The 19703-nt window shown below is 34.5% G+C and overlaps 1 protein-coding gene across 1 annotated transcript in view; it reads left to right on the top strand.

Moving 5' to 3' along the window:
* The window catches only part of GMCL1 (germ cell-less 1, spermatogenesis associated), a 46268-nt gene that overhangs the window by 19914 nt on the left and 6651 nt on the right, over positions 1–19703 (top strand). The window contains exons 9-13 of the mRNA XM_014836706.3: positions 2691–2828; positions 9712–9781; positions 12600–12675; positions 16608–16753; positions 18628–18715. Coding sequence (XP_014692192.1) covers positions 2691–2828; positions 9712–9781; positions 12600–12675; positions 16608–16753; positions 18628–18715 — 518 coding nt within the window. The remainder of the gene's footprint in view (positions 1–2690; positions 2829–9711; positions 9782–12599; positions 12676–16607; positions 16754–18627; positions 18716–19703) is intronic.

The following is a 19703-nucleotide window of genomic DNA, read 5'->3' as shown; positions in this document are numbered from 1 at the left end:
TCATATTGTGGGCTTGCTTTTCATTTCCTTGAAAACTAAAGAGATTAAACAGCTCTTTATATGTTTATTGGCTATATGTTTCCACTCCTGTGAAATGTCTGTTCAGGTCTTTTTCCTCTTTTAATATTGTATTTGTCTTTTCTTAAGGATTTATAGGCATTCTTTATATGTTTTTGATAATCAATCCTTTGTCACTTATCTTCCAGTTTGTAGGTTTTACTTTCTTAAAGGTGTCACTTGACGAATAGAGGTTGTTAATTTTAAAATTTAGTGCTTTTTGCATCTTGTTTAAGTAAATTTTGTAGACTTATTTTATGAAGTGAGATTTTCTGGTTCAGAGCCAGATAAATTATTTTTCTGTCAAGCTCATGAACCAAAAATGTATGAAAGACCATACCAATAAAATCTAATTTGATTTACTTAAAGAACAAAATACTAAACTTACAGCTTAAATTATACTTTAGTGCTACTTTGTGGTAATTAAAGAAGGATTAGAGAAATTATAGAGGAGGAAATTTAAATAAAAAACGGAGAGAGAGAAAAACTGGAAGAGATAAGGAGGGTAGAGAAGCTAAAAAGACAATGGGACTCAATAGAAACAGTAGATGTTAGGTAAATGTTTATAGAAATTTATGCTCATTTGAGCTCCAGATGGATTAACCATAGCAATCCATCAAGAGAGAAATTATTCTGTGGCCTACATGGCAGAAACCAGAATAGGAAGCTGTGGTCCAATTCTGGTTTTCCCTCTCTGGGCTCTCCATCTCAGCCTCAGTAGTGTAAAAGTATACAGTTTAAGATAATTTTCCAGGGAGAGATTTATTACATAAAGCAAAATATATGTCTAATGCCCTTGTTTTTCAGTGAGGACTTTTGAAGTAATTTCAAACAATTTAAAAATTTTAAAGTGGTGAATACTCAGGAAATAGGACAGAAAAATCACTTGTAGTCCCCTCACCCATGATATTTTGGTATATATATTCTCTTAGGTTTTCTTAATTATTTGACTTTTTATATGTATATGGGTCAGAAGTACAAGAAACAGTAGAAATTGAGAAATTTTGCTACACAGTTATATGTAGGGATTGCTATTGAATTTGTCTAGTGCAATTAATATGGCCACATTTTGGCCAGCTAGAGTCTTTAAAACATATTTTTTTTAATTCCATGAATTCTTACAAAAGTAGGTGAGCCAATCTCTTCTATGCCCTTGAAGAAAAGGGAATAATTTCCAGATTTCTATGAGATGATCTAGAATTGGTTTTGTTGTTGTTGTTGGGGTTTTTTTTGTTTTTTGTTTTGGGGGGGGTTTTTTGCTGCGGAAGATTTGCCCTGAGCTAACAGCTGTGCAAGTCTTCCTCCATTTTGAATGTGGGTTGCCACCACAGCATGGCCACGAGGGGGTGGTATAGGTCCATTCCCGGGAACTGAACCCAGGCTGCCAAAGTAGAGCACACTGAACTTAACCACTAGGCCACGGGGCAGGGCCTAGAATTAGATTTTTATAACTTGTTCATGTGATGGAGCACCTGTAAGAACATAATGGTATTCTCAGTACACTTTATGAAATTGGCACATTTAACTCAACATGTGAACTAGAACTAAAGTTACCATTAAAAAAAGATAAGACATAAATCCACAGTTAATGCCTGTTATATAAATAAGCAAAGTTAACTATTAATTTTTTAAATGAATTTACTGCTTTCTTGGACTCTTGGCAGGCAGCAAAGGAATACAAAAAATGTATGGGATAAAAATTTGAAAATCGTGAAAATTCTTTTCATTAACTTTACTTTTTGCAGTTTTCAGGAAAAAAATATTTTAGTAGGCAACACCACCTTTCTGGTTGAAGCTTGGTTAGAGACATAATAGTCTTCAGTAGCAACTCTCAACGTTTTTTCCCTGTCCTTAATAGCAGCAGGGCTGAGTGTGTTCCCATTGGTGTACCTTGTTTAACAGAAAACAGACTAGAGCTTATGCACAAGTCCCTGTTTGATAGCGTAACTCTAGACCTTTCCTTCCCACTCATGAAAGCACATTGAAATGTACTAACTTTAAATTTTCCCTAAAAGAAAAAAATTCATATACTCATAAACTTGAATTGTTTTAATAATACTACCCATGTGTTGCAAATCCATCGCTACAGTGTCTTTGTATCTTATTTTGTAGATACATATAGATTGTAGGTATAAATCGAGAATTAACATATTAACTAGTGTTCATGACATGAAGCTAAAGCATAAGTTAGGAGAATCACAAGAGACATTCCACGTCCCATATGTCTTGTGAAGACCCTTGAGGGAGGCATTTGGGCTCTAGAGGTCCACTGGAGTGTTCAGATACTGGGAGAGGGGAGTCTCGAGAGAGACCGTAACCTAACTACCATTCTCAAGCCTGCCTTTCCTTGCTGCTCTGTAAGCTCAAAACCCCAGAAAGGCATATAACTGAATTCCTAGCCCAAGAGTTTACTTAGGACCAAAGTTAATTTCCTGTGGCTTTTCCCTAAATCTCCCCAAGTTTTTATCTACACTCCTGAGGTTAATAAAATCTTTGAAAACTTGGGAACTAGCTTATTTGTATTCTGATAGACGTTATGTGTGTGTGTCTGTCTCTCCCTACCCATGAAAACTTTTAGGAATAAAGTATATTTAAAAAGAATGGCTATTTAATTTAAACTTTTTTTTTTATAGATTTTGAAGGTATGACCTTCCTTGAAACTGAGCAGGGAAAACCATTTGTGTCAGTATTCAGACATTTAAGGTTACAGTATATTATCAGTGATTTGGCCTCTGCAAGAATTATTGAACAAGATTCTCTAGTACCTTCAGGTAAGAGAACATGATGAAATTATGATTTTAAGTTTATCTTTCTGATTATAAAAGTAATATATATCATAGAAAAGAATAATAAAGAAAATAAAAATTATCCTTAATCCCAAGAAGGTATACATTTTTATACCAAAACCAAATCACACTATATAGGTATTTTTCTGTGTTCGCATTATATATTATGGGTATTTTCCCATATCATTAACTGCTCTCCAGAATATTTAAATGGCTATATAGTTTTCTGTAATATGGTGTTCTTTAATTTGATTAACTAGTACACTGTTTTGGGCCAGACTTTTAAAAATGACTTCTGAAGTGTTACTTAAAGGTGATAACTCCTTTTTCTATTAATACTCCTTAAATTTTCTTATTTTCTTTTTTTATTCTAGTTTTAAGCTTCATGTCAAAGCAATTGTAATATCTTTGCTAATTATAGCTTTAATTTTTTAAAAAAATTACTGATTTAACTAAGTTAAATCTCTAGTGCTCGTATAAAATTCAGTTTTAGTACTATATATGCATATAAGAAATAGAAAATAGAATTTCTGTTTGAAGATTTATTTGTAAATTTATAAACATTAGTAATAGTATCATAGATTTGTCTGAAAAGTTGTAATTATTTTTGACACCTCAATTTTTAATATAGCTGTGTGTTTACAGAGTTAAGTTGTTCTTGAAGTCTGTATACGTATTTGGAAAGGTATTGAATGGACACTACTGGAATATTCGAAAGTAATGCATTTTTATAAAATCACTCTAGCAGACATGTTTTTCTGTTAATTTTGTATAAATCAGCTTTATAGTATTAATTTTAGAGAGCCAAGATGAGAGAGTGTGTATTATATTTGTGTGATTGTGGTTTCTCCGAAGATTATATTTCCTGTAGTATAGAAGTTCTACGATAGTTTTAGTATGTGTTATACACCAGGCCCTGACAATGGTGTAATACTAGATGCCAAGGCTGATTCCTCTCTAATCGTACTTCTTTTATAAAACTCTTTAGAAATGAATTTTGAAAGGGATTTTTAAAAAGTGTGTTCTAAAGTAGTTTAATTTAGGTATGTCTGTGATGCAAGTGGATAAGCTTTATGTTTTTGGAATACAAGTTGAGTACAAGTATTTCTAATCTGAAATATTTTGTTCAGTATAAAATTGAAAAGAATTTAGATCCTATATTTCTGACCAGATTTCAGCCATTTTTTTCTGAGTTGAAATTATAGTAGAGGGCTTTTTTTTCGTTTTAGAATACTCCATCTTACAGATATAAATGGATAAATAGGTTTTCGTATATGTCCAAATAAAAGTTATAGTTTCAAAAGCAGAATATAAATTAAAATTATATCCTGTGCTCTTTGTGAGGGGGCAAGAAGTGGCCACATAACTCAAATTATGAGATAGATTGGTATATGCTTTCAATAGCAAGGTATCCTAGATTTGAAATAAATTAAAATAATTTTGATTACTTAGCTAAAATTCATTGATCATTTTTCAGAAATGGTACCAAAGAGGTGTCAACATTCTTCAAAGTTATGCATTCTGGGGAGTTTTAGTACATCCATTTTGACCATTTTTAGGTCAAAAGTTTTAGAAATATGTTTAATTCCGAGTTAAATCAGGATTTTGTATAGAAGCATTGTATTTTAGGATTCAATTGGGTCAAGTACAGTTGAACTCCATTATTTCATGGAATTAGATTTATTATTTATTAGTCATATCATTGTCTGTTTTATTCCGTACTCTCATTGTCGTAATTCCCTTCCCCTTGATCCCTCTGACCTGTCTTGTTACCATTCCTCCCAAACCTTTCTATTAATGTGCTCCAGAACCAGAGTCAACAAACTCACATCTTCCGTCTATTCCCTCACATTTATTTAGCACTCCCAGCAGATGCCATTTTGCCTCCATAGATGACTTTCTGTCAATTAAGACACTGCCAATATAGAGCTAGGAGGCCAGACAGTCTTGGTCCTAACCCCTCAATGCCCTTTGCAAATGATTATCACATATGATCTGAGTCACCCTCTATCCTTTCTCTTCTGACCCCCAGTCATTCCTCCACATTCATCTAAGACTTGGACACTTGGTTTATTGTCTGCTTCTCCACCCCTGTCCAGTCACATAATGTGTCCATATCATCATTCCATTTAATACCCTAGCCTCCTAGTAATTTGACCTCAACTCTAGTAACATTTAGATTTGCTAAACATTCATTAGGCACTCGCCACCCATGGAAACACCATGACTCTTGTAACACGGAATTTCTCAGCATCAGAAACCCAGTAGTTTTCAGGCTGTATATAACCTTTTAGTGTGTTCATAGCCTCATTCCCTTTTACACTATTTGACTTCCAATCCGTTTTAAGCCCTCCATTTTCTTTCAGACCTCTCCTGCCTTTTACAGGCCAGGATTTCATGATAGATTATCTGAGCCATCTCTCTCACAATTGCCTTCAACTCTTTGTGCTTCTATTTGGCAAAATCCTAAAACTAAATTAAACCTTCTTTGTTCCTATACTCTCTATTCTGTGCTGAGTACTGCTGCAGAGCATTCTATAACTTTTGAGTTGGTGCCACTGCACGTTCGCATTTCAACACTAAGCTTGGACCTTGGGACTCCTTATATCATTTTTACTTGGTCACTCCTGTTTTTCATTCACTTCAGCATTTATATCAAACCTCTACCACTCTGTTGAGGCTTCCTGTCCAGTGACCGCATTGCCAGTGTGGGAACTCTCCTTCTGTTTTTTATATAAATTTGAGGTAATCAGGTGATTTTTTTCAAATTCCATCTTTCTCTCCTATCTGTTCTTCCTCTCCTGTCCCACAGGTTGAGGTGCTTCCTCTTGTTAGGCCAACCTTCTACTGTGTTCATAATCCTATCACTTCCTGTTTGTTCTAGAATTTTATTTTATCATTTAATCTGTATCTTTGATCTTTTCCTCACCTATTCTCCCTTAGTCTATAAAATGTCAAATCTCTTTTATTAAAAAACAAAGCAAAAAACGCTCTCTTGACCCTGAGCGCCCCATAGGAATAATTCTCTCCCTTCTACGGCACCGTCTTCAGAGCAGTCTACAGATGTGGACTCTATCTCCTTATCTTTCAGTTATTTCTCAACCAACTACACTCTGTCTTTTGCCCTCACTGTTTCACTGAAACTTTCTAGCAAAAGTTAAGATTGTCCTGTGTGCAAAATCTAGTGGCTTCATTTTAGCCTTATTTTAACTTCTCTAGCATTTTATATCATGGTTTGTTAGTTTTTTCTTAAAATTCTCAACTGTACTACTTTAGTTTAGAAATGCTATAGCCTCCTGATTCTTTTCCTATCTCTCTACCATTCCTTTTCTTTTTCTTTTGTAAGCTTCTCTTATTCTACCTACCTCTTAACTTCCTGAGGGTCCCGTTGGCCCATTGATCTTTTCATTCTGTGTAGTGTCCCTGAGTAATCTCCTTCATTCATATGATTAAAAGATTCCAATTCTGACCTCACCCTGAGTTTCATACTTGGACATCCAACTGCTGGCTAGCCCTTTATAAATTGCTTCAGTTCATCTGTTCAAAGCAGCATTCGTCTTCCCTCTCCAGCCCCAATCCCTGCTTGCTTTTTTCCCTGGGTTCCTGGTGTAAGTCTTCGACATCATTAATAACCCAGGCTCGAAAAAGGGCAAAATCCTGGAAGTCATCCTACACTCCTCCTAAACTCTTTCTCCACATCCATTCACCAAGTCCTGTAGATTTTTTTCATAGATAATTCTCAAAATCACCTCCTTCTCTTGCCCAAGACATTTTCTTGTTTAAGACACTGCCATCTCTTGCTAAATTACTTTAGTACAGAAGGTATCTGTGTCTTTGTTGGACTGTGAGGGCCATATGTTTTTTATCTTTTTCCCTCCAGTACATAGCACAGTGCTGGACAAGAAGGAGGCACTCAGTTTGTATGAACTAAAACTGTTTTCGAAAACATGTTAACTTACATATGGCCTAATAGTGCCTTCACTCTCTCAGAAAAGTTTGAGTTCTAGCTCCCGACCTAAGATCTTTAAAGAGAAGGGGGAAAAGTAAACAAATATGTGTAGTTCCTTCACAGTGTCCCGGGTAATATGCCAGATTATGCATTTAACGTCTATTTTGTAACATAATCTTTGAAATTTATCAAGACAGTTGTCCCCATTTTATTGATGAAGTGAAGTATAAGTATTCTGTCATATAGCTAGTGAGACACAGAGCTCAAATGCGACCCCAAGTCTTTCTTGTTCTAAAGTCCATATGTATAGTTTTTACTATATTTTACTGGTTACTTAAAAGAATTCCACTGTGTTTAATCTCTTTAATTTTGTATATCCAATTATAGAAACTTGAGCAGTAACTTGGAATCACCATTTTTTTGAGCCTGCTTAATTTGTTGGCTTTTGATAACAAAGTAATAAAATAGATGTATTGTCCCTTATTTTGCATTGTGAGCAAGAAAATAGGTATTCTTGTAACTTTTTATATCAGGAATAACTGTTATGGGAATAATGGGAAAACCTAATGTTTAATATTATTGTAAGTGGAAGGGAGATGATATGTTAAAGCAATATAAGTTTTGTGAAAATAAGTTGCTGAAAATGAAAAGGTATATAAATCCATGTAATGAATTTTATTCAGAAAATAGCTTTGAATTATTCAGTACAGTAAATTGTCATCTTTTAGAACTAGATTTTTAGGTTATTTACGTGAGAATTTTTGAGCCAAAACTTCTTCATAATTTTGTACTAATACTGTATACCTAGTTGCTCTGTCCAACATATTCTTATTTGTCCGTATAGAAATTTTTTTATTATGTAAACTTTTTATTCTTCACCTTCATAATCTGCATCTGACTTACGTGTTTTATGTAACAGTTCAACTTGTAGGCTGTTTTATGCTATAAGCTTTACTGGTTGTAAGTAAATTTTTGTGTGTCTATATACCTGAAAATACACTTTTCTTTCACTTAAACAGTAGAATACTGGGCAAGTTAGCAATGTTTCTTTTTGTTTGTTTTTTAAAGTTTGTAAATCTAAGACATTAGATTTTCGAATAGTATGCTTTTGGAGGCCTCCTTCCCCACATCCTTTGTGTGAGACAAGAGAAATAATCTAATTAAATTCATTCTGACTTATCTCATTTATTCTATTGGAAAAATACTGTGTTTACAGTTAAAACTGCTATAAGACTAGATCTGCAGCTGCTGATCCGTGGCACTGTCAAATACCACCTTGATGTGCCCATTTTGAATTTTGTTTTGGACTTTGGTCTGATAAAGTTTAAAATAAATGCTTAAACTTGTTTTCACTGACTGGAAGTTTCTTGAAGGCATCTTTTCAGAATCTTCTCGCTGACCATTAACTCTCCGCCAAAAAGGATTCTGGCACACTGCCCAGTATATCTGCCTTTTGGAGATATGACTGCATATAATCATATTAAACTCTGAATGGTATAAAGGAACATATTTCACTTATTTTCATCCTGTGTTTTTCAAACTCATTTTAGCAGGATTCCTTTTTTTCCCCCTTCATATCAGCTGTCAACATTGCATTTGAACTAGTGTTCTACTGACTTATTTTTGGGTTACTGCTATTGGATGAACTACCAGTGACGAGAAAGATTTCTAGTTGGACTTTTGTTCTTTTAGATTAAGGCAAGAAAGGACTTGGGACAAAAATACGTACCCATGTTTTTAACTTGTTGAAATGCTTTTGGTTTTAAAGATTATTCAAAGGTTGTTAGAACTTAAATTTTAAAACATTTTCATGAGATATTTGAGAATATATGTGTGTAACTCTTTCATTCCGATTTTATAAATGAATCATGAAAAGCCATAGTCTCTCTCTAGATCAGAATTTCAAACTGTAGACATACCCATTAGTGAGTTGAGAAATCATTTTAAACGGGAAGGGATCAACTTTTTTTTTTTTTTTAAATAAAATACAGTAGAACGGAATTTAAAAATCTGAATGTATTGCAAATAAGATATACGATATGTGTGTATGTATACTGAGTCACATAAACTTTGCTACTAGTCTTTACCTGCTGAAGACAAACTGTCTGTGGCCTAGATATTAGCAATTATTCCTTATAATAGCAAGAATATTATTTTGGGGGAAAGAAACATTCAATAGTGTATTTATAGAGAGTTTTAAGGAAAGATACCAATAAATCAGTGCACGTCATCTGGATACCTTTATTTAAGTAGAGACTTATGAAGTGAAAATCCAGATTTTAACCTACCAGAGTTTTCCCTCTTCCTTTAGGTAGAGATTGAGAAATGATTTAACTTTAAAAATAGAAAAACTGTTAATTTGGTTGGGAATAAATAAAGCACAGAAAAGTAAATATGATTCTAAGCCAATTCTACTTATTTTTAATAAATCTATGTTTTTATCTAAAATAATTAAAATTTCAGCTTACATAGACTTGTTTTGTGGAAAAATTTGTATGCTTATTATTAAAGGGAAAATATCTATAATTTCTATTTCATTTGAATAATTTAAATTAAAATCTTTTATTTTTAATAATAGTTACCTGAATCTAATATGCCAAAATTATTTGTGTGTATGATTCATCTGATAATTTAGGGAATGATTTATTTCCCATTAATTAGTTTTTATTTTTAGATAATTTAATAAAGAAACAATCCATTATTCACTTTTCTGTTAAAACTTTTGTTTCTGTTAAAAACCATTAAGCCATAAGTATTGTAGCATATTTGTAAAATATAAACTACCAACTTTATTTATTGCTGTTTTAAACTTGAATTTAGAAATGGTAAGAATTTTATCAGCTTGTTAAAATTTTTAAATCCTTTATGTTCTCCCATATTTCTTATTCTTTCTTATATTTATTTATTTGTACATTTTAGAATGGTTATCTTCTGTTTATAAACAGCAGTGGCTTGCTATGCTCCGGGCAGAACAAGACAGTGAGGTGGGGTAAGTATGTTACATTTGCTATGAATTTTTAAATGCATTCATTGTATTGAAAAATCAAGTGACAGTATTGAAAAATCAAGAGCTGTTAGAAGTAGAGAAAAGATCATTAACCTACTTTTATTCTTACGTTTCTGTAATATTATCAATCTTATAAGTATTTATCTTTCTGGTCAATTAGTATAATAGGATGTTTGAATTGTCATTTGCTATATTAGTAAAATTGAATAAATGATATACTTTGTTTCTCCTAGTATTATATTATGATTTTCTTTCAATATACTGAAATATTACTTGGAATAATGCTTTCATAAAACATGATTTTCATATTTGTGTATAGGTAAGGGTAATTTTCTTATCTGTGATAGTATCGTCAAATTATGATTAATGTAATAGGTTTTTAAAGACCTTTGAGTCTAAAATAAATTAACATCATCTGGTTCAGAAGCCTTCGCCAAAAGCACATGACCACCTACAAAGTATTTATCTGCTTTCTTCATTTTAAGGGAAAGCAGATTTTTTATTCTTTCAATATATAGTGCTTTGCAATTCACAGAAGTACTTCCACATTTTTTACTTGACCTTTCTATTAGCTCCTTGGTATAGGCAGTGTGCAGAGACTGTGAGTATATAGCAGAGGCCTTAAGGAGTTTTTTTTTTGCCTGATCACTTTTAACCCATTTTTATACACCAAAGAACTTCCTGAAATAATGGCCTAGTTATGTTTATATCCAAACAGTGAGTGTATGAAAGTGTTATATAAACTTGTGATAATGATTATGAGGTAATTATTATCCAGAGTTCTTAGTTTCTACTTTATTCACATAAATTTATATTCCATCTTTTCCCAAATATACGCACAGCATACTTACCCTGCACAAATGCGGTAAGATTGTTGAAATAGAAATAATAAATCAGAAACAAAAAAATGAGTTAATTTAATGCAATTAAGATTTTTGAAGCATTTTGTAATACATGAAATATTTTATAAATCATCCTACTTTTATATATTCAGTTTTAAAATGTTATTCTTTATTTTTCAAGATTTTTGTCATCTGTATCCTTACTGAGTTTATACAGAGTCTGACCTAAGAGACTGAGCTAGAATAAGTGGCTTTCTTGCCCTCCGAAGTATGTGATTATAGTGCCCTCAGTAAAGTGCTCTATTCCACAGATACTAAGCATCCGCTCACACTGCTGCAAGGCTACAAAAGTGAGGAAGACAGTGTATTTCCTGGATACTAGGTTATAATCTAGTAAAGTCTCCCTCCAAGGTTCTTCTCTTCCAAACTCTCTTTCGTGTTGCCAACAGGGTTCTTTTTCTAAAGGAGAAATATAATTGTATCATTTCCTTGCTTAAATATGTCCAGGGACATTTGATGATAGTTAGGGATTAATGCTTTATGTGTGATATATATTGTTAACACTTTTAAAAGTCTTTATCGTTAAGAAATGCATACTGAAGTATTTACAGATTAAAGGATATGATGTCTAGAGGATTAGCCTCAAAATAATCAGTCGGGAGGGATGTGGGGAGAAGTGGGTTGGGAGTAAAACTAAAACAAGGTTATTGAAGCCAGATGGTGAGAAAATTTGGCTCATTATACTATTTTCTCTACTTTTATGTGTTTGAAATTTTTCGTAATAAAAAATTGGAAAGTAACAGAACAAGTACCTGAGAACTCTATTATCTATAGGAAAAGTTGAAATGCTTATTAGCATAGCCTGAGGCCCTTCAACAGTCTGTCCCAAATGCTTTTCTCTTCATCTCCTCTCTTGCTCATGTTGGGTTCCAGGTGCACTCAATTCTTCATACATTTGGTATTCTTTTATGCTCCAGTCCTTTTTTACCTACTGTTCCTTCTACCTGGAATGCCCTTGCCCTGCATAGAATTCGCCCCCCACCTCCACCCCAACAAACTCCCACTCAAGCACAAATAATACTTCCTCTGTGATGACCCCTGCTCTAACTCTGGGCAAGAAATCTGTGCCTTCTTCATGCTCTTAACATCACAATTCTCTCCACATTATTATAATTATTACTTATGTCTAGTTCCCTATTAGACTGAGCTCTTGGAGGTCAAGAACACGTTTTATTAGTTTTATTTACATTTACTTTTTATTTATGATATTTGTTTCAGTATTTTTATATTATGATGTTGATATCCCCAGTATCTAGGTACTTAATAAATGTTGTTTATGAATGAATATATTGTATTATTTTTATCCTTTGGAATTCCAAGCTAATAATAATGCCATTTTATTAATACAACTTGAAATAACAGTGTTTCTCTTAGTTGATTAAGTTTTTAAAGTAGGGGACTGAGTAAAGATCAATTGATAAAATTCTACAGCTATTTCTATTAAATACTAGTTTGTATGGTTCGACTACATAAAAAGATGGCTTACAACGTCAAATGGTAGGTGATAGTGGCATCTTAAATAATATATTTTATTTTACTTAGTAGTTAGACTTTTAAGTGTTTCATCTTCTTGATGAGCAGAATTTCTCATAGATTTCTTTTCCCTCTTTTCTGGTTTGGCTGAGCCCTCATAAAAGTATTCTAGAAATCAGGGCAATAAGTGAAACATTAAAGATTTTAAGTCTTTTTTTATTTTGCAAAGGCCATTTTTAGTCTTTTTTTATTTCGCAAAGGCCATGGGTTAGATTTAATTAATGCATTCTTAATTTTTATCTATTCCCCCAAAATTTATTTTTAAATCTAGTAGCAAGTTTTTCTAGTCTTTCTAACTTAAAATTCTTTTTTAATTATTAGTTGCCTATTTTCTACGAGATTTCATGTCTTATGTATATTTCTAGGCCTCAAGAAATCAATAAAGAAGAACTAGAGGGAAATAGCATGAGGTGTGGTAGAAAGCTTGCCAAAGATGGTGAAGTAAGTATGGGTTGTGACTCTGAATATTCTGATACAAATTGTTGCACTATTAATGCAAAATACACTTTCAATAACAATCATGATACTTGTCATACCTCAGAAGAGCTTTTTTAGTACAGTTTCTGTAGCATGATCTCCTGGGCAAGGAGTTACATGCTCAGTGGTGATTAATTATTTGGCCTTCCCTGAGACTTGAAGTTTTTGGGTCCAGATAGATATGAAGAGAGGATCCCTCAGTAATCCATAAATTAGGATAAATAAGAAGTTTTATGGGAGCTGTTGCATAGTTTTAAAAGGGATCCTTTCTATTTTACAGTTACCCTAAATCAAAGACATTCAAACTCTTTGATTGCTACCCACATTAAGAATTACATTTTTCATTACCATCCAATATAAATGTATATAAATGAACAAAATATTTTGAAATAATGCTTAGCTCTGCTGTTTCCAAAGATCCTGTTTTCTATTTAATTTTTTTAAAAAGCTGATTATGACTCATTTAAATTGACTGTACAACCCACTAATGGGACATGAACTACATTTTTTAAAATTCCACCCTAATTGTAAGTCTCATGTTCAAAAAAAATTTAGCCTAATTTAAATAACCATTTGGTTATTTTTCTCCCAAATTTTCCCTCATTTTAACTTTATTTTTAATTTTTAAAAGTTAATTATTTTACATTTGCATTCATAATTGTGATAAATGTTCAGTCTGAAAGAGGAATAGGTATCTTCTTTATTCCTTAGTCTTCCTTGTTTCTGCTTCCATACCTTGTTCCTCCCTCATCCCTAATTGAACCACAGCTCCTTTGAAGCGCATGCTTTTCTATACGCCACTCCCTACCCTTATTGTGGCCGTCATTCACTGGGCTCACTGTTTTTTCATCACTGTTCTTGATATCAGTCTTGGTGATTTCAGTATCTCTGTTCCCTGACCTTCCTTCCACCAGTGATCTTTTGTTCCACTCTGCCCCAGACACCCACTTCCTCTGAGCATATCTTCAATTTTAGCATTACTAATTAATACACCCCCATCAAAAATCTTCATTTCAAGCATAACCGTGTTCAGCTTCTGCTTCCCATCATCTTTCTAGTACCCTCCCTCTAATACCTGGATTCCAACCATTTTTTAACCCCACCGAAATGTATAATACATTTTTCTTACTACCTTTTTCCCATTACCCCTCTCAACACATCCCTACTACTTTCTTTACTTGACTTATATTTTATGTTTCATGTTAAAATTGGTCCCTGGCTTCTACTCTTAACTTCTTTTTTCCCCTTTTCACTCTCTCAGGCTCACCTGGCTAAACCCCAATTCTTGTTAAATCCCAGCTTTTCATGTACTTCATGTCTGCTTCCAAACAGATGAATGTAGCTAAAGAAAAACACCATACCCCAGTAAAGCTCTCTTGAATGTCTGTAACTGTAAACTTCAAGCAGGTCTCTATTGCTCCATGGTGATCCTCTTACATTTCCTAGTGAATTTATCCTCCCACTCTTTGAGTAACTCATACCTTCTCAAAAGGGCAATGCTGCCACCCTCATTCTTACCTGATGGCCTTACTTTTTTCTTCACTGGGAAAATAAAAGCAATGGGAAGAGAATCTGTACATCCTCCCACCAACAATTCTACCAGTTTACCTGCATCTGTAGCTGTGCACTGTGCTTTTCCTCTTATTAGAGGATGACCGTCTGCTTCTGTCCTAGTCCATCCCCTCCCCTTATAATGGCCTCCACCCTTCTCGGCTATTCAAAAGCTTTGCTCCAACAGTTACCACCTCCCTCTCCTGCATCATTAGTTTTTCTCTTTTACTGCATCATTCTCATTTAGCATATAACATGCTGCAGCATCACCCATCTCAAACCCTGACATTCTCCTCTAGCTACTACTCCATTTCCTTGCACCTTTTTAAGCAAAAAAAAAAAAAAAACTTGTCTGTATCTGTTGTCTATACTTCCTGTTTTCTGATGCTCTCTTAATTCACTCCAATTCGTTTACTCCAGTGAACTCCAGTGAAACTGCCATGCCATTCTCACCAGTGATTTCCACATTGCCAAATCAAGTAGTTAGTTTTTAGTCTTCCAAAAGCTCTTGGCAGCATGACATGTCTGTTCATTCACTCCTTCTTGCACATTTTCTCCATTTGACTTCCAGGACAGCATACTCAGCTGGTTTTCCTCCTGCTTCATTGACTGCTCCTTCTAAGTCTTTGCTAAATCTTTCTGCTCTTTGTCAGCTAGTGTTGGTGTGACTCGAGTCTCAGTACTTGGGCTTCTTTCTTATCTGTGTCCACTCCCAAGTGATCTTATCTAGTCTCGTGACTTTACACTGATGATTCCTAACTCGAGAGTCATATATTCAGCTACTCATTTGAAATCTTTCTTAGAATCCTAATAGCATCTCAGATAGTCCCAAGGTGAACTCTTCTATTTTCATCCCCAAACTTCCTCCTTCCCAAGGATTCTCCAAACCATAAATGGCCCCTCTTTTCATCCATTGCATAAGCTGCAAACTTTGGATTCTTCCTTCTTTCATACCACACCTGGTATCCATAAGAAATTCCTGCAGGTTCTACCTTCAAAATTTATTCTTAGCAAGTCTACCACTACCACCCAAGTCCAGGCCGACGTTCTCTCTTGCCTGGGCTGTTGTAGTAGCCTCACAACTGCTCTCCTTATTTTGCCTCTTGCTCTTCTACATTCTGTTTTCCACACAACAGCCAAAGTCATCTTTTTCAAATGCAAATTAGAGCTTGTTACTTTGTTCCCTAAAAGTTTCCATTAGCCTCTTACTACACTTGAAATCCAAACTCTTCCTTACTATGAACTAACAGGCCCTACGTGTTCTGGCCCCTGACTGACTCTCTGAACTCATCTCCTCTGTCCCTCTCAGTTATTGCCCTTCTTGCTGTTCTTCAAATATGCCCGGCATGTTTTTACCTCCAGACCTTTGTACTTGCGGTTTTCTTTGTCTAAGTCACTCTTTCCCCGGATAGCTACCTGGTCTACTCCTTAGTTGACTCAGGACTCTACTCACTAGTATCTCCTTAAAGTGACCTTGCTTGACCACCAGTCTGAACCAGCCGGCTCCCCAACTGGAAGCCCCTCCTCTACCCTGTCACTTTCTCCTGGCATTCTGTTCTGTTCTGTTGTCTTCCATTCTGTGCCATATATATTATTCATCTCCTTCCACACAAACATATACACATATTAAAATATACATTCTACTAGGGCAGAAACTTATTTACTGCTGTTTCTTCAATGCCTAGAGTAGTACATAGCACATTATATGTGCTCAATAAATATCAGTGAACTAGTGAACTAATGTTGTAATTCAGAGTGTTAACCAAACACTTGAAGTCCTAACTTTACCTCACTGTACGACACCACCTTACTTAATAGTCTCTCTTTAATTATTAGGCGATAGAATAAACAAACTTGTGACCCTCATGATGGTATTTAAAATAACTCTATTGTGTATCTGTTGGCCAGTTACTTAAGGTATTTTAGAGTATTTTTAAAGCAAGATAGGTTGTAATGGGTTCTTATTACCTCTATCTAGACTCCTAGTCCCCTAAACTATACCTACTTAGAGTTGCAGTGAAAAGCCATATTACTTATGATAGAATTACAGTGTGGAGAGAGAACGAAACAGATCGTGAAGAGGCGATATTGGGAAAGTACCTCAAGGAATAATCATAAAGGCTGCTTTTCTGACTTTGATATATTCTGTATCTATGTGGCAAACCCTTATAATTATTCATAAATATATTCGGTGTTAAGCCTTAAGGGAAAGGCACTGACAAAAGTAGGGACCCATGAGAGAAATATTTGGAATGAGTCACAGAAAGAGAAGACATTTTGAACTTTTTATTTGTGACTTGCTAGTATGAAAAACTGAAGTAAATCTTCCTCTTTTGCATTCTTAGTACTGCTGGCGGTGGACAGGTTTTAACTTCGGCTTTGACCTGCTTGTAACTTACACTAATCGATACATCATTTTCAAACGCAATACACTGAACCAGCCATGTAGCGGATCCGTCAGTTTACAACCTCGAAGAAGCATAGCGTTTAGGTAGGATGCAATTTTCCTACCCCACTCCTCCTCACTCTAGAAGAAATATAAGAAATGGTAAAACCTTGATAATTTACACAACAATAGTAGAACTTTGATAAGATACAATATATATAAATGTGCAAGAAAATGATAAGCCTCCATTCCTATGAAATATATTAACAATCAAAATCATAAGATCCAGATCTAATATGTCAGGGAGAAAGAATAGGCTGGAGTATGAATGATGCGGGGTGGATACTGCGCTTGAAGCTGTTGCCTTGCTGCTACTCCTTGCAGGTAAAAGGTCCAAACTGGAAATACAAGAAGGTATTTTTCCAGGAAAACATGTCTGGTATTATCCTTCACTTTCTATAGGATTTTCTATGTCCACCTTTGCCTGATAGTTGTACTGGCAATATTTTTCTGGAAAGAATGCTGATAAATTAGAAAATCGCTTAATGAACAGGTTTTTTTAAAGTCATATATTTAATACTTACCTTATATCATACACGAAAAATAACTCAAAATGGATCAAACACCTAAACACAAGAGGTAAAACTATAAAATAACTCTTGGAAGAAAACATGAGGTAAAAGTTTTAATGTTGGATTTGGCAATGATTTCTTCAATATGACACAGAAGAAAAAGATAAATTGGACTTCACCAAAACTAAATACTCTTGTGCATCAAAGGACACTATCAACAGAGTGAAAAGGCAACCCATGGAATGGGAGAAAATATTTGCCAACCACATTTCTGATAAGGAGTTAATATTCAGAATATATGGAGACCTCCTAAAACTCCACAACAAAGAAACAAACAACCCAAGTCAAAAATGGGCAAAGGACTTAAACATTTCTTCAAAGAAGATATATAGATGCTCAATAAGCACATGAAAAGATGCTCAATATCATTAATCATTAGGGAAATGCAAATCAAAACCACAATGAGATACCACCTCACATTAAGATGGCTTTTATCCAAAATAAAACAAGCATTGATGAGGATTAGAGAAATTGGATGCTTGTGTATTGCTGGTGGGAATGTAAAATGATGCATCCTTTGTGGAAAATGGTATGACACTTCCTCAAAAAATTAAACATAGAATTACCCTGTGATCCAGCAATTCCTCTTCTGGGCATTTACTCAAAAGAATTGAAAGCAGAGACTCCAACAGATATCTGTACACTCATTTTCATAACAGCATTATTCACAAGAGCCAAAAGATGGAAACAACCCAAGTGTCCATCAGTAGATGTCCATAGATAAACAAAATGTAGTATATACCTACGATGGAATATTATTCAGCCTTGAAATGGAAGGAAATTCTGACACATGCTGCCACATGAACCTTGAAGACATTATGCTAGTGAAATAAGCTAGTCACAAAAGAACAAATATCGTATGATTCCACTTATGAGGTACCTAGAGTAGACAAATTCATAGATACAGATAGTAGGATGGTGGTTGTCAGGGGCTAAGGTAAGGGGAAATGAGGAATTCGTGTTTACTGGGTACAGAGTTTTAGATGGAGAAAGATGAAAAAGTTCTGGAGATGGATGGTGGTGATGAGTGCAGAACAGTATGAATGTATTTAATGCCAAGAACTGTGCACTTAAAAATAGTTAAAATGGTGAATTTTATGTATATTTTACCACAATAAAAAAGGCATATTTATGAATTATTTTTATATCTCAGATATGTATAATAGCACAAGCTTGTAAATCTAAATGGAATCATAGTTTGAAAAGACTTTTTAAAGTCTTTTATCAAAAGACATAAAGAATATGGAAGAATAAATAAGTATTAAAGGGAGGGAGGGCTTATTTAAATTAATCTGTGATTTAAAAATCATGTTTATTTTTTTATTGGTGTGGTTTTTTTAATCCTAGATTACGTTTGGCCTCTTTTGATAGTAGTGGAAAACTAATATGTAGTCGAACAACTGGCTATCAAATACTTACACTTGAAAAGGATCAGGTATGTTGGATTACTTTTCTGTTCAGTGTTTCATTATAGTATTTGTCCTTTGAATCCTCTTTTGAAAATTCCTTAGTAGAATTAACATTTGATTTAAAGATTGTTTTGAAAGTTTTTTGAAGGTAAAGATGGAAGTACCATGTTTACTTCTGCATAATTTATCCCATTCTGCTGTAAATGTAAGACAAGAAAAGAAAAAAGAAAACAATTAAACTTGAGGAGCAGGGAAAAGCTGATAATAGGGAAATAATTGTTTATCCTGAATATCATCTTCAAAAAGTTACAAATCTTAATTGCTTTACCCATTGTGTTCATGAATGCATTTATTTATATATTAATAGCAGACACCTGGAAGATAATCCAGTACGTCTCTGTAGCTCCTGAATATTAAGAGAACATTATCCTCTAACACAACAGGTTTCTAAAATGACAGACATCTGTTCCCAAAGTTCTTTCTAAGGCCATTTGTTTATTTATTTCGTGCATGTGAAAGTTTCAAAATGTCATGATGAGAAAGTAAACCACTTTCAAAAAGTAAAATGAGGGACGCCACCCCAGTGGCACAGCAGTTAAGTTCACACATTCCGCTTCGGCAGCCCGGGGTTTGCTGGTTCAGATCCTGGGTGTGGATCTAAGCACCATTTGTCAAGCCATGCTGTGGCAGGCATCCCATATATAAAGTAGAGGAAGATGGGCATGGGTGTTAGCTCAGGGCCAGTCTTCTTCAGCAAAAAGAGGAGGATTGGCAGTGGATGTTAGCTCAGGGCTAATCTTCCTAAAAAGAAAATAAAGTAAAATGAGGGCCAGCCCAGCGGCATAGTGGTTAAGTTCACACGCTCCGCTTCAGTGACTCAGGCTTCGCAGGTTTGGATCCCAGGTGCAGACCTAGCACCTTCTTCAAGCTGTGCCTATGGCGGCATCCCACACAAAATGGAGGAAGATTAGCAGACACGTTAGCTCAGCAACAATCTTCCTTGAGCAAAAAGAA

The sequence above is a fragment of the Equus asinus genome, chromosome 6 (genome assembly GCF_041296235.1).
Source record: "Equus asinus isolate D_3611 breed Donkey chromosome 6, EquAss-T2T_v2, whole genome shotgun sequence".
Lineage (NCBI taxonomy): Eukaryota > Metazoa > Chordata > Mammalia > Perissodactyla > Equidae > Equus > Equus asinus.
Note: the sequence above shows the minus strand (reverse complement) of the source record. Positions and strands in the feature narration are given on the sequence as shown.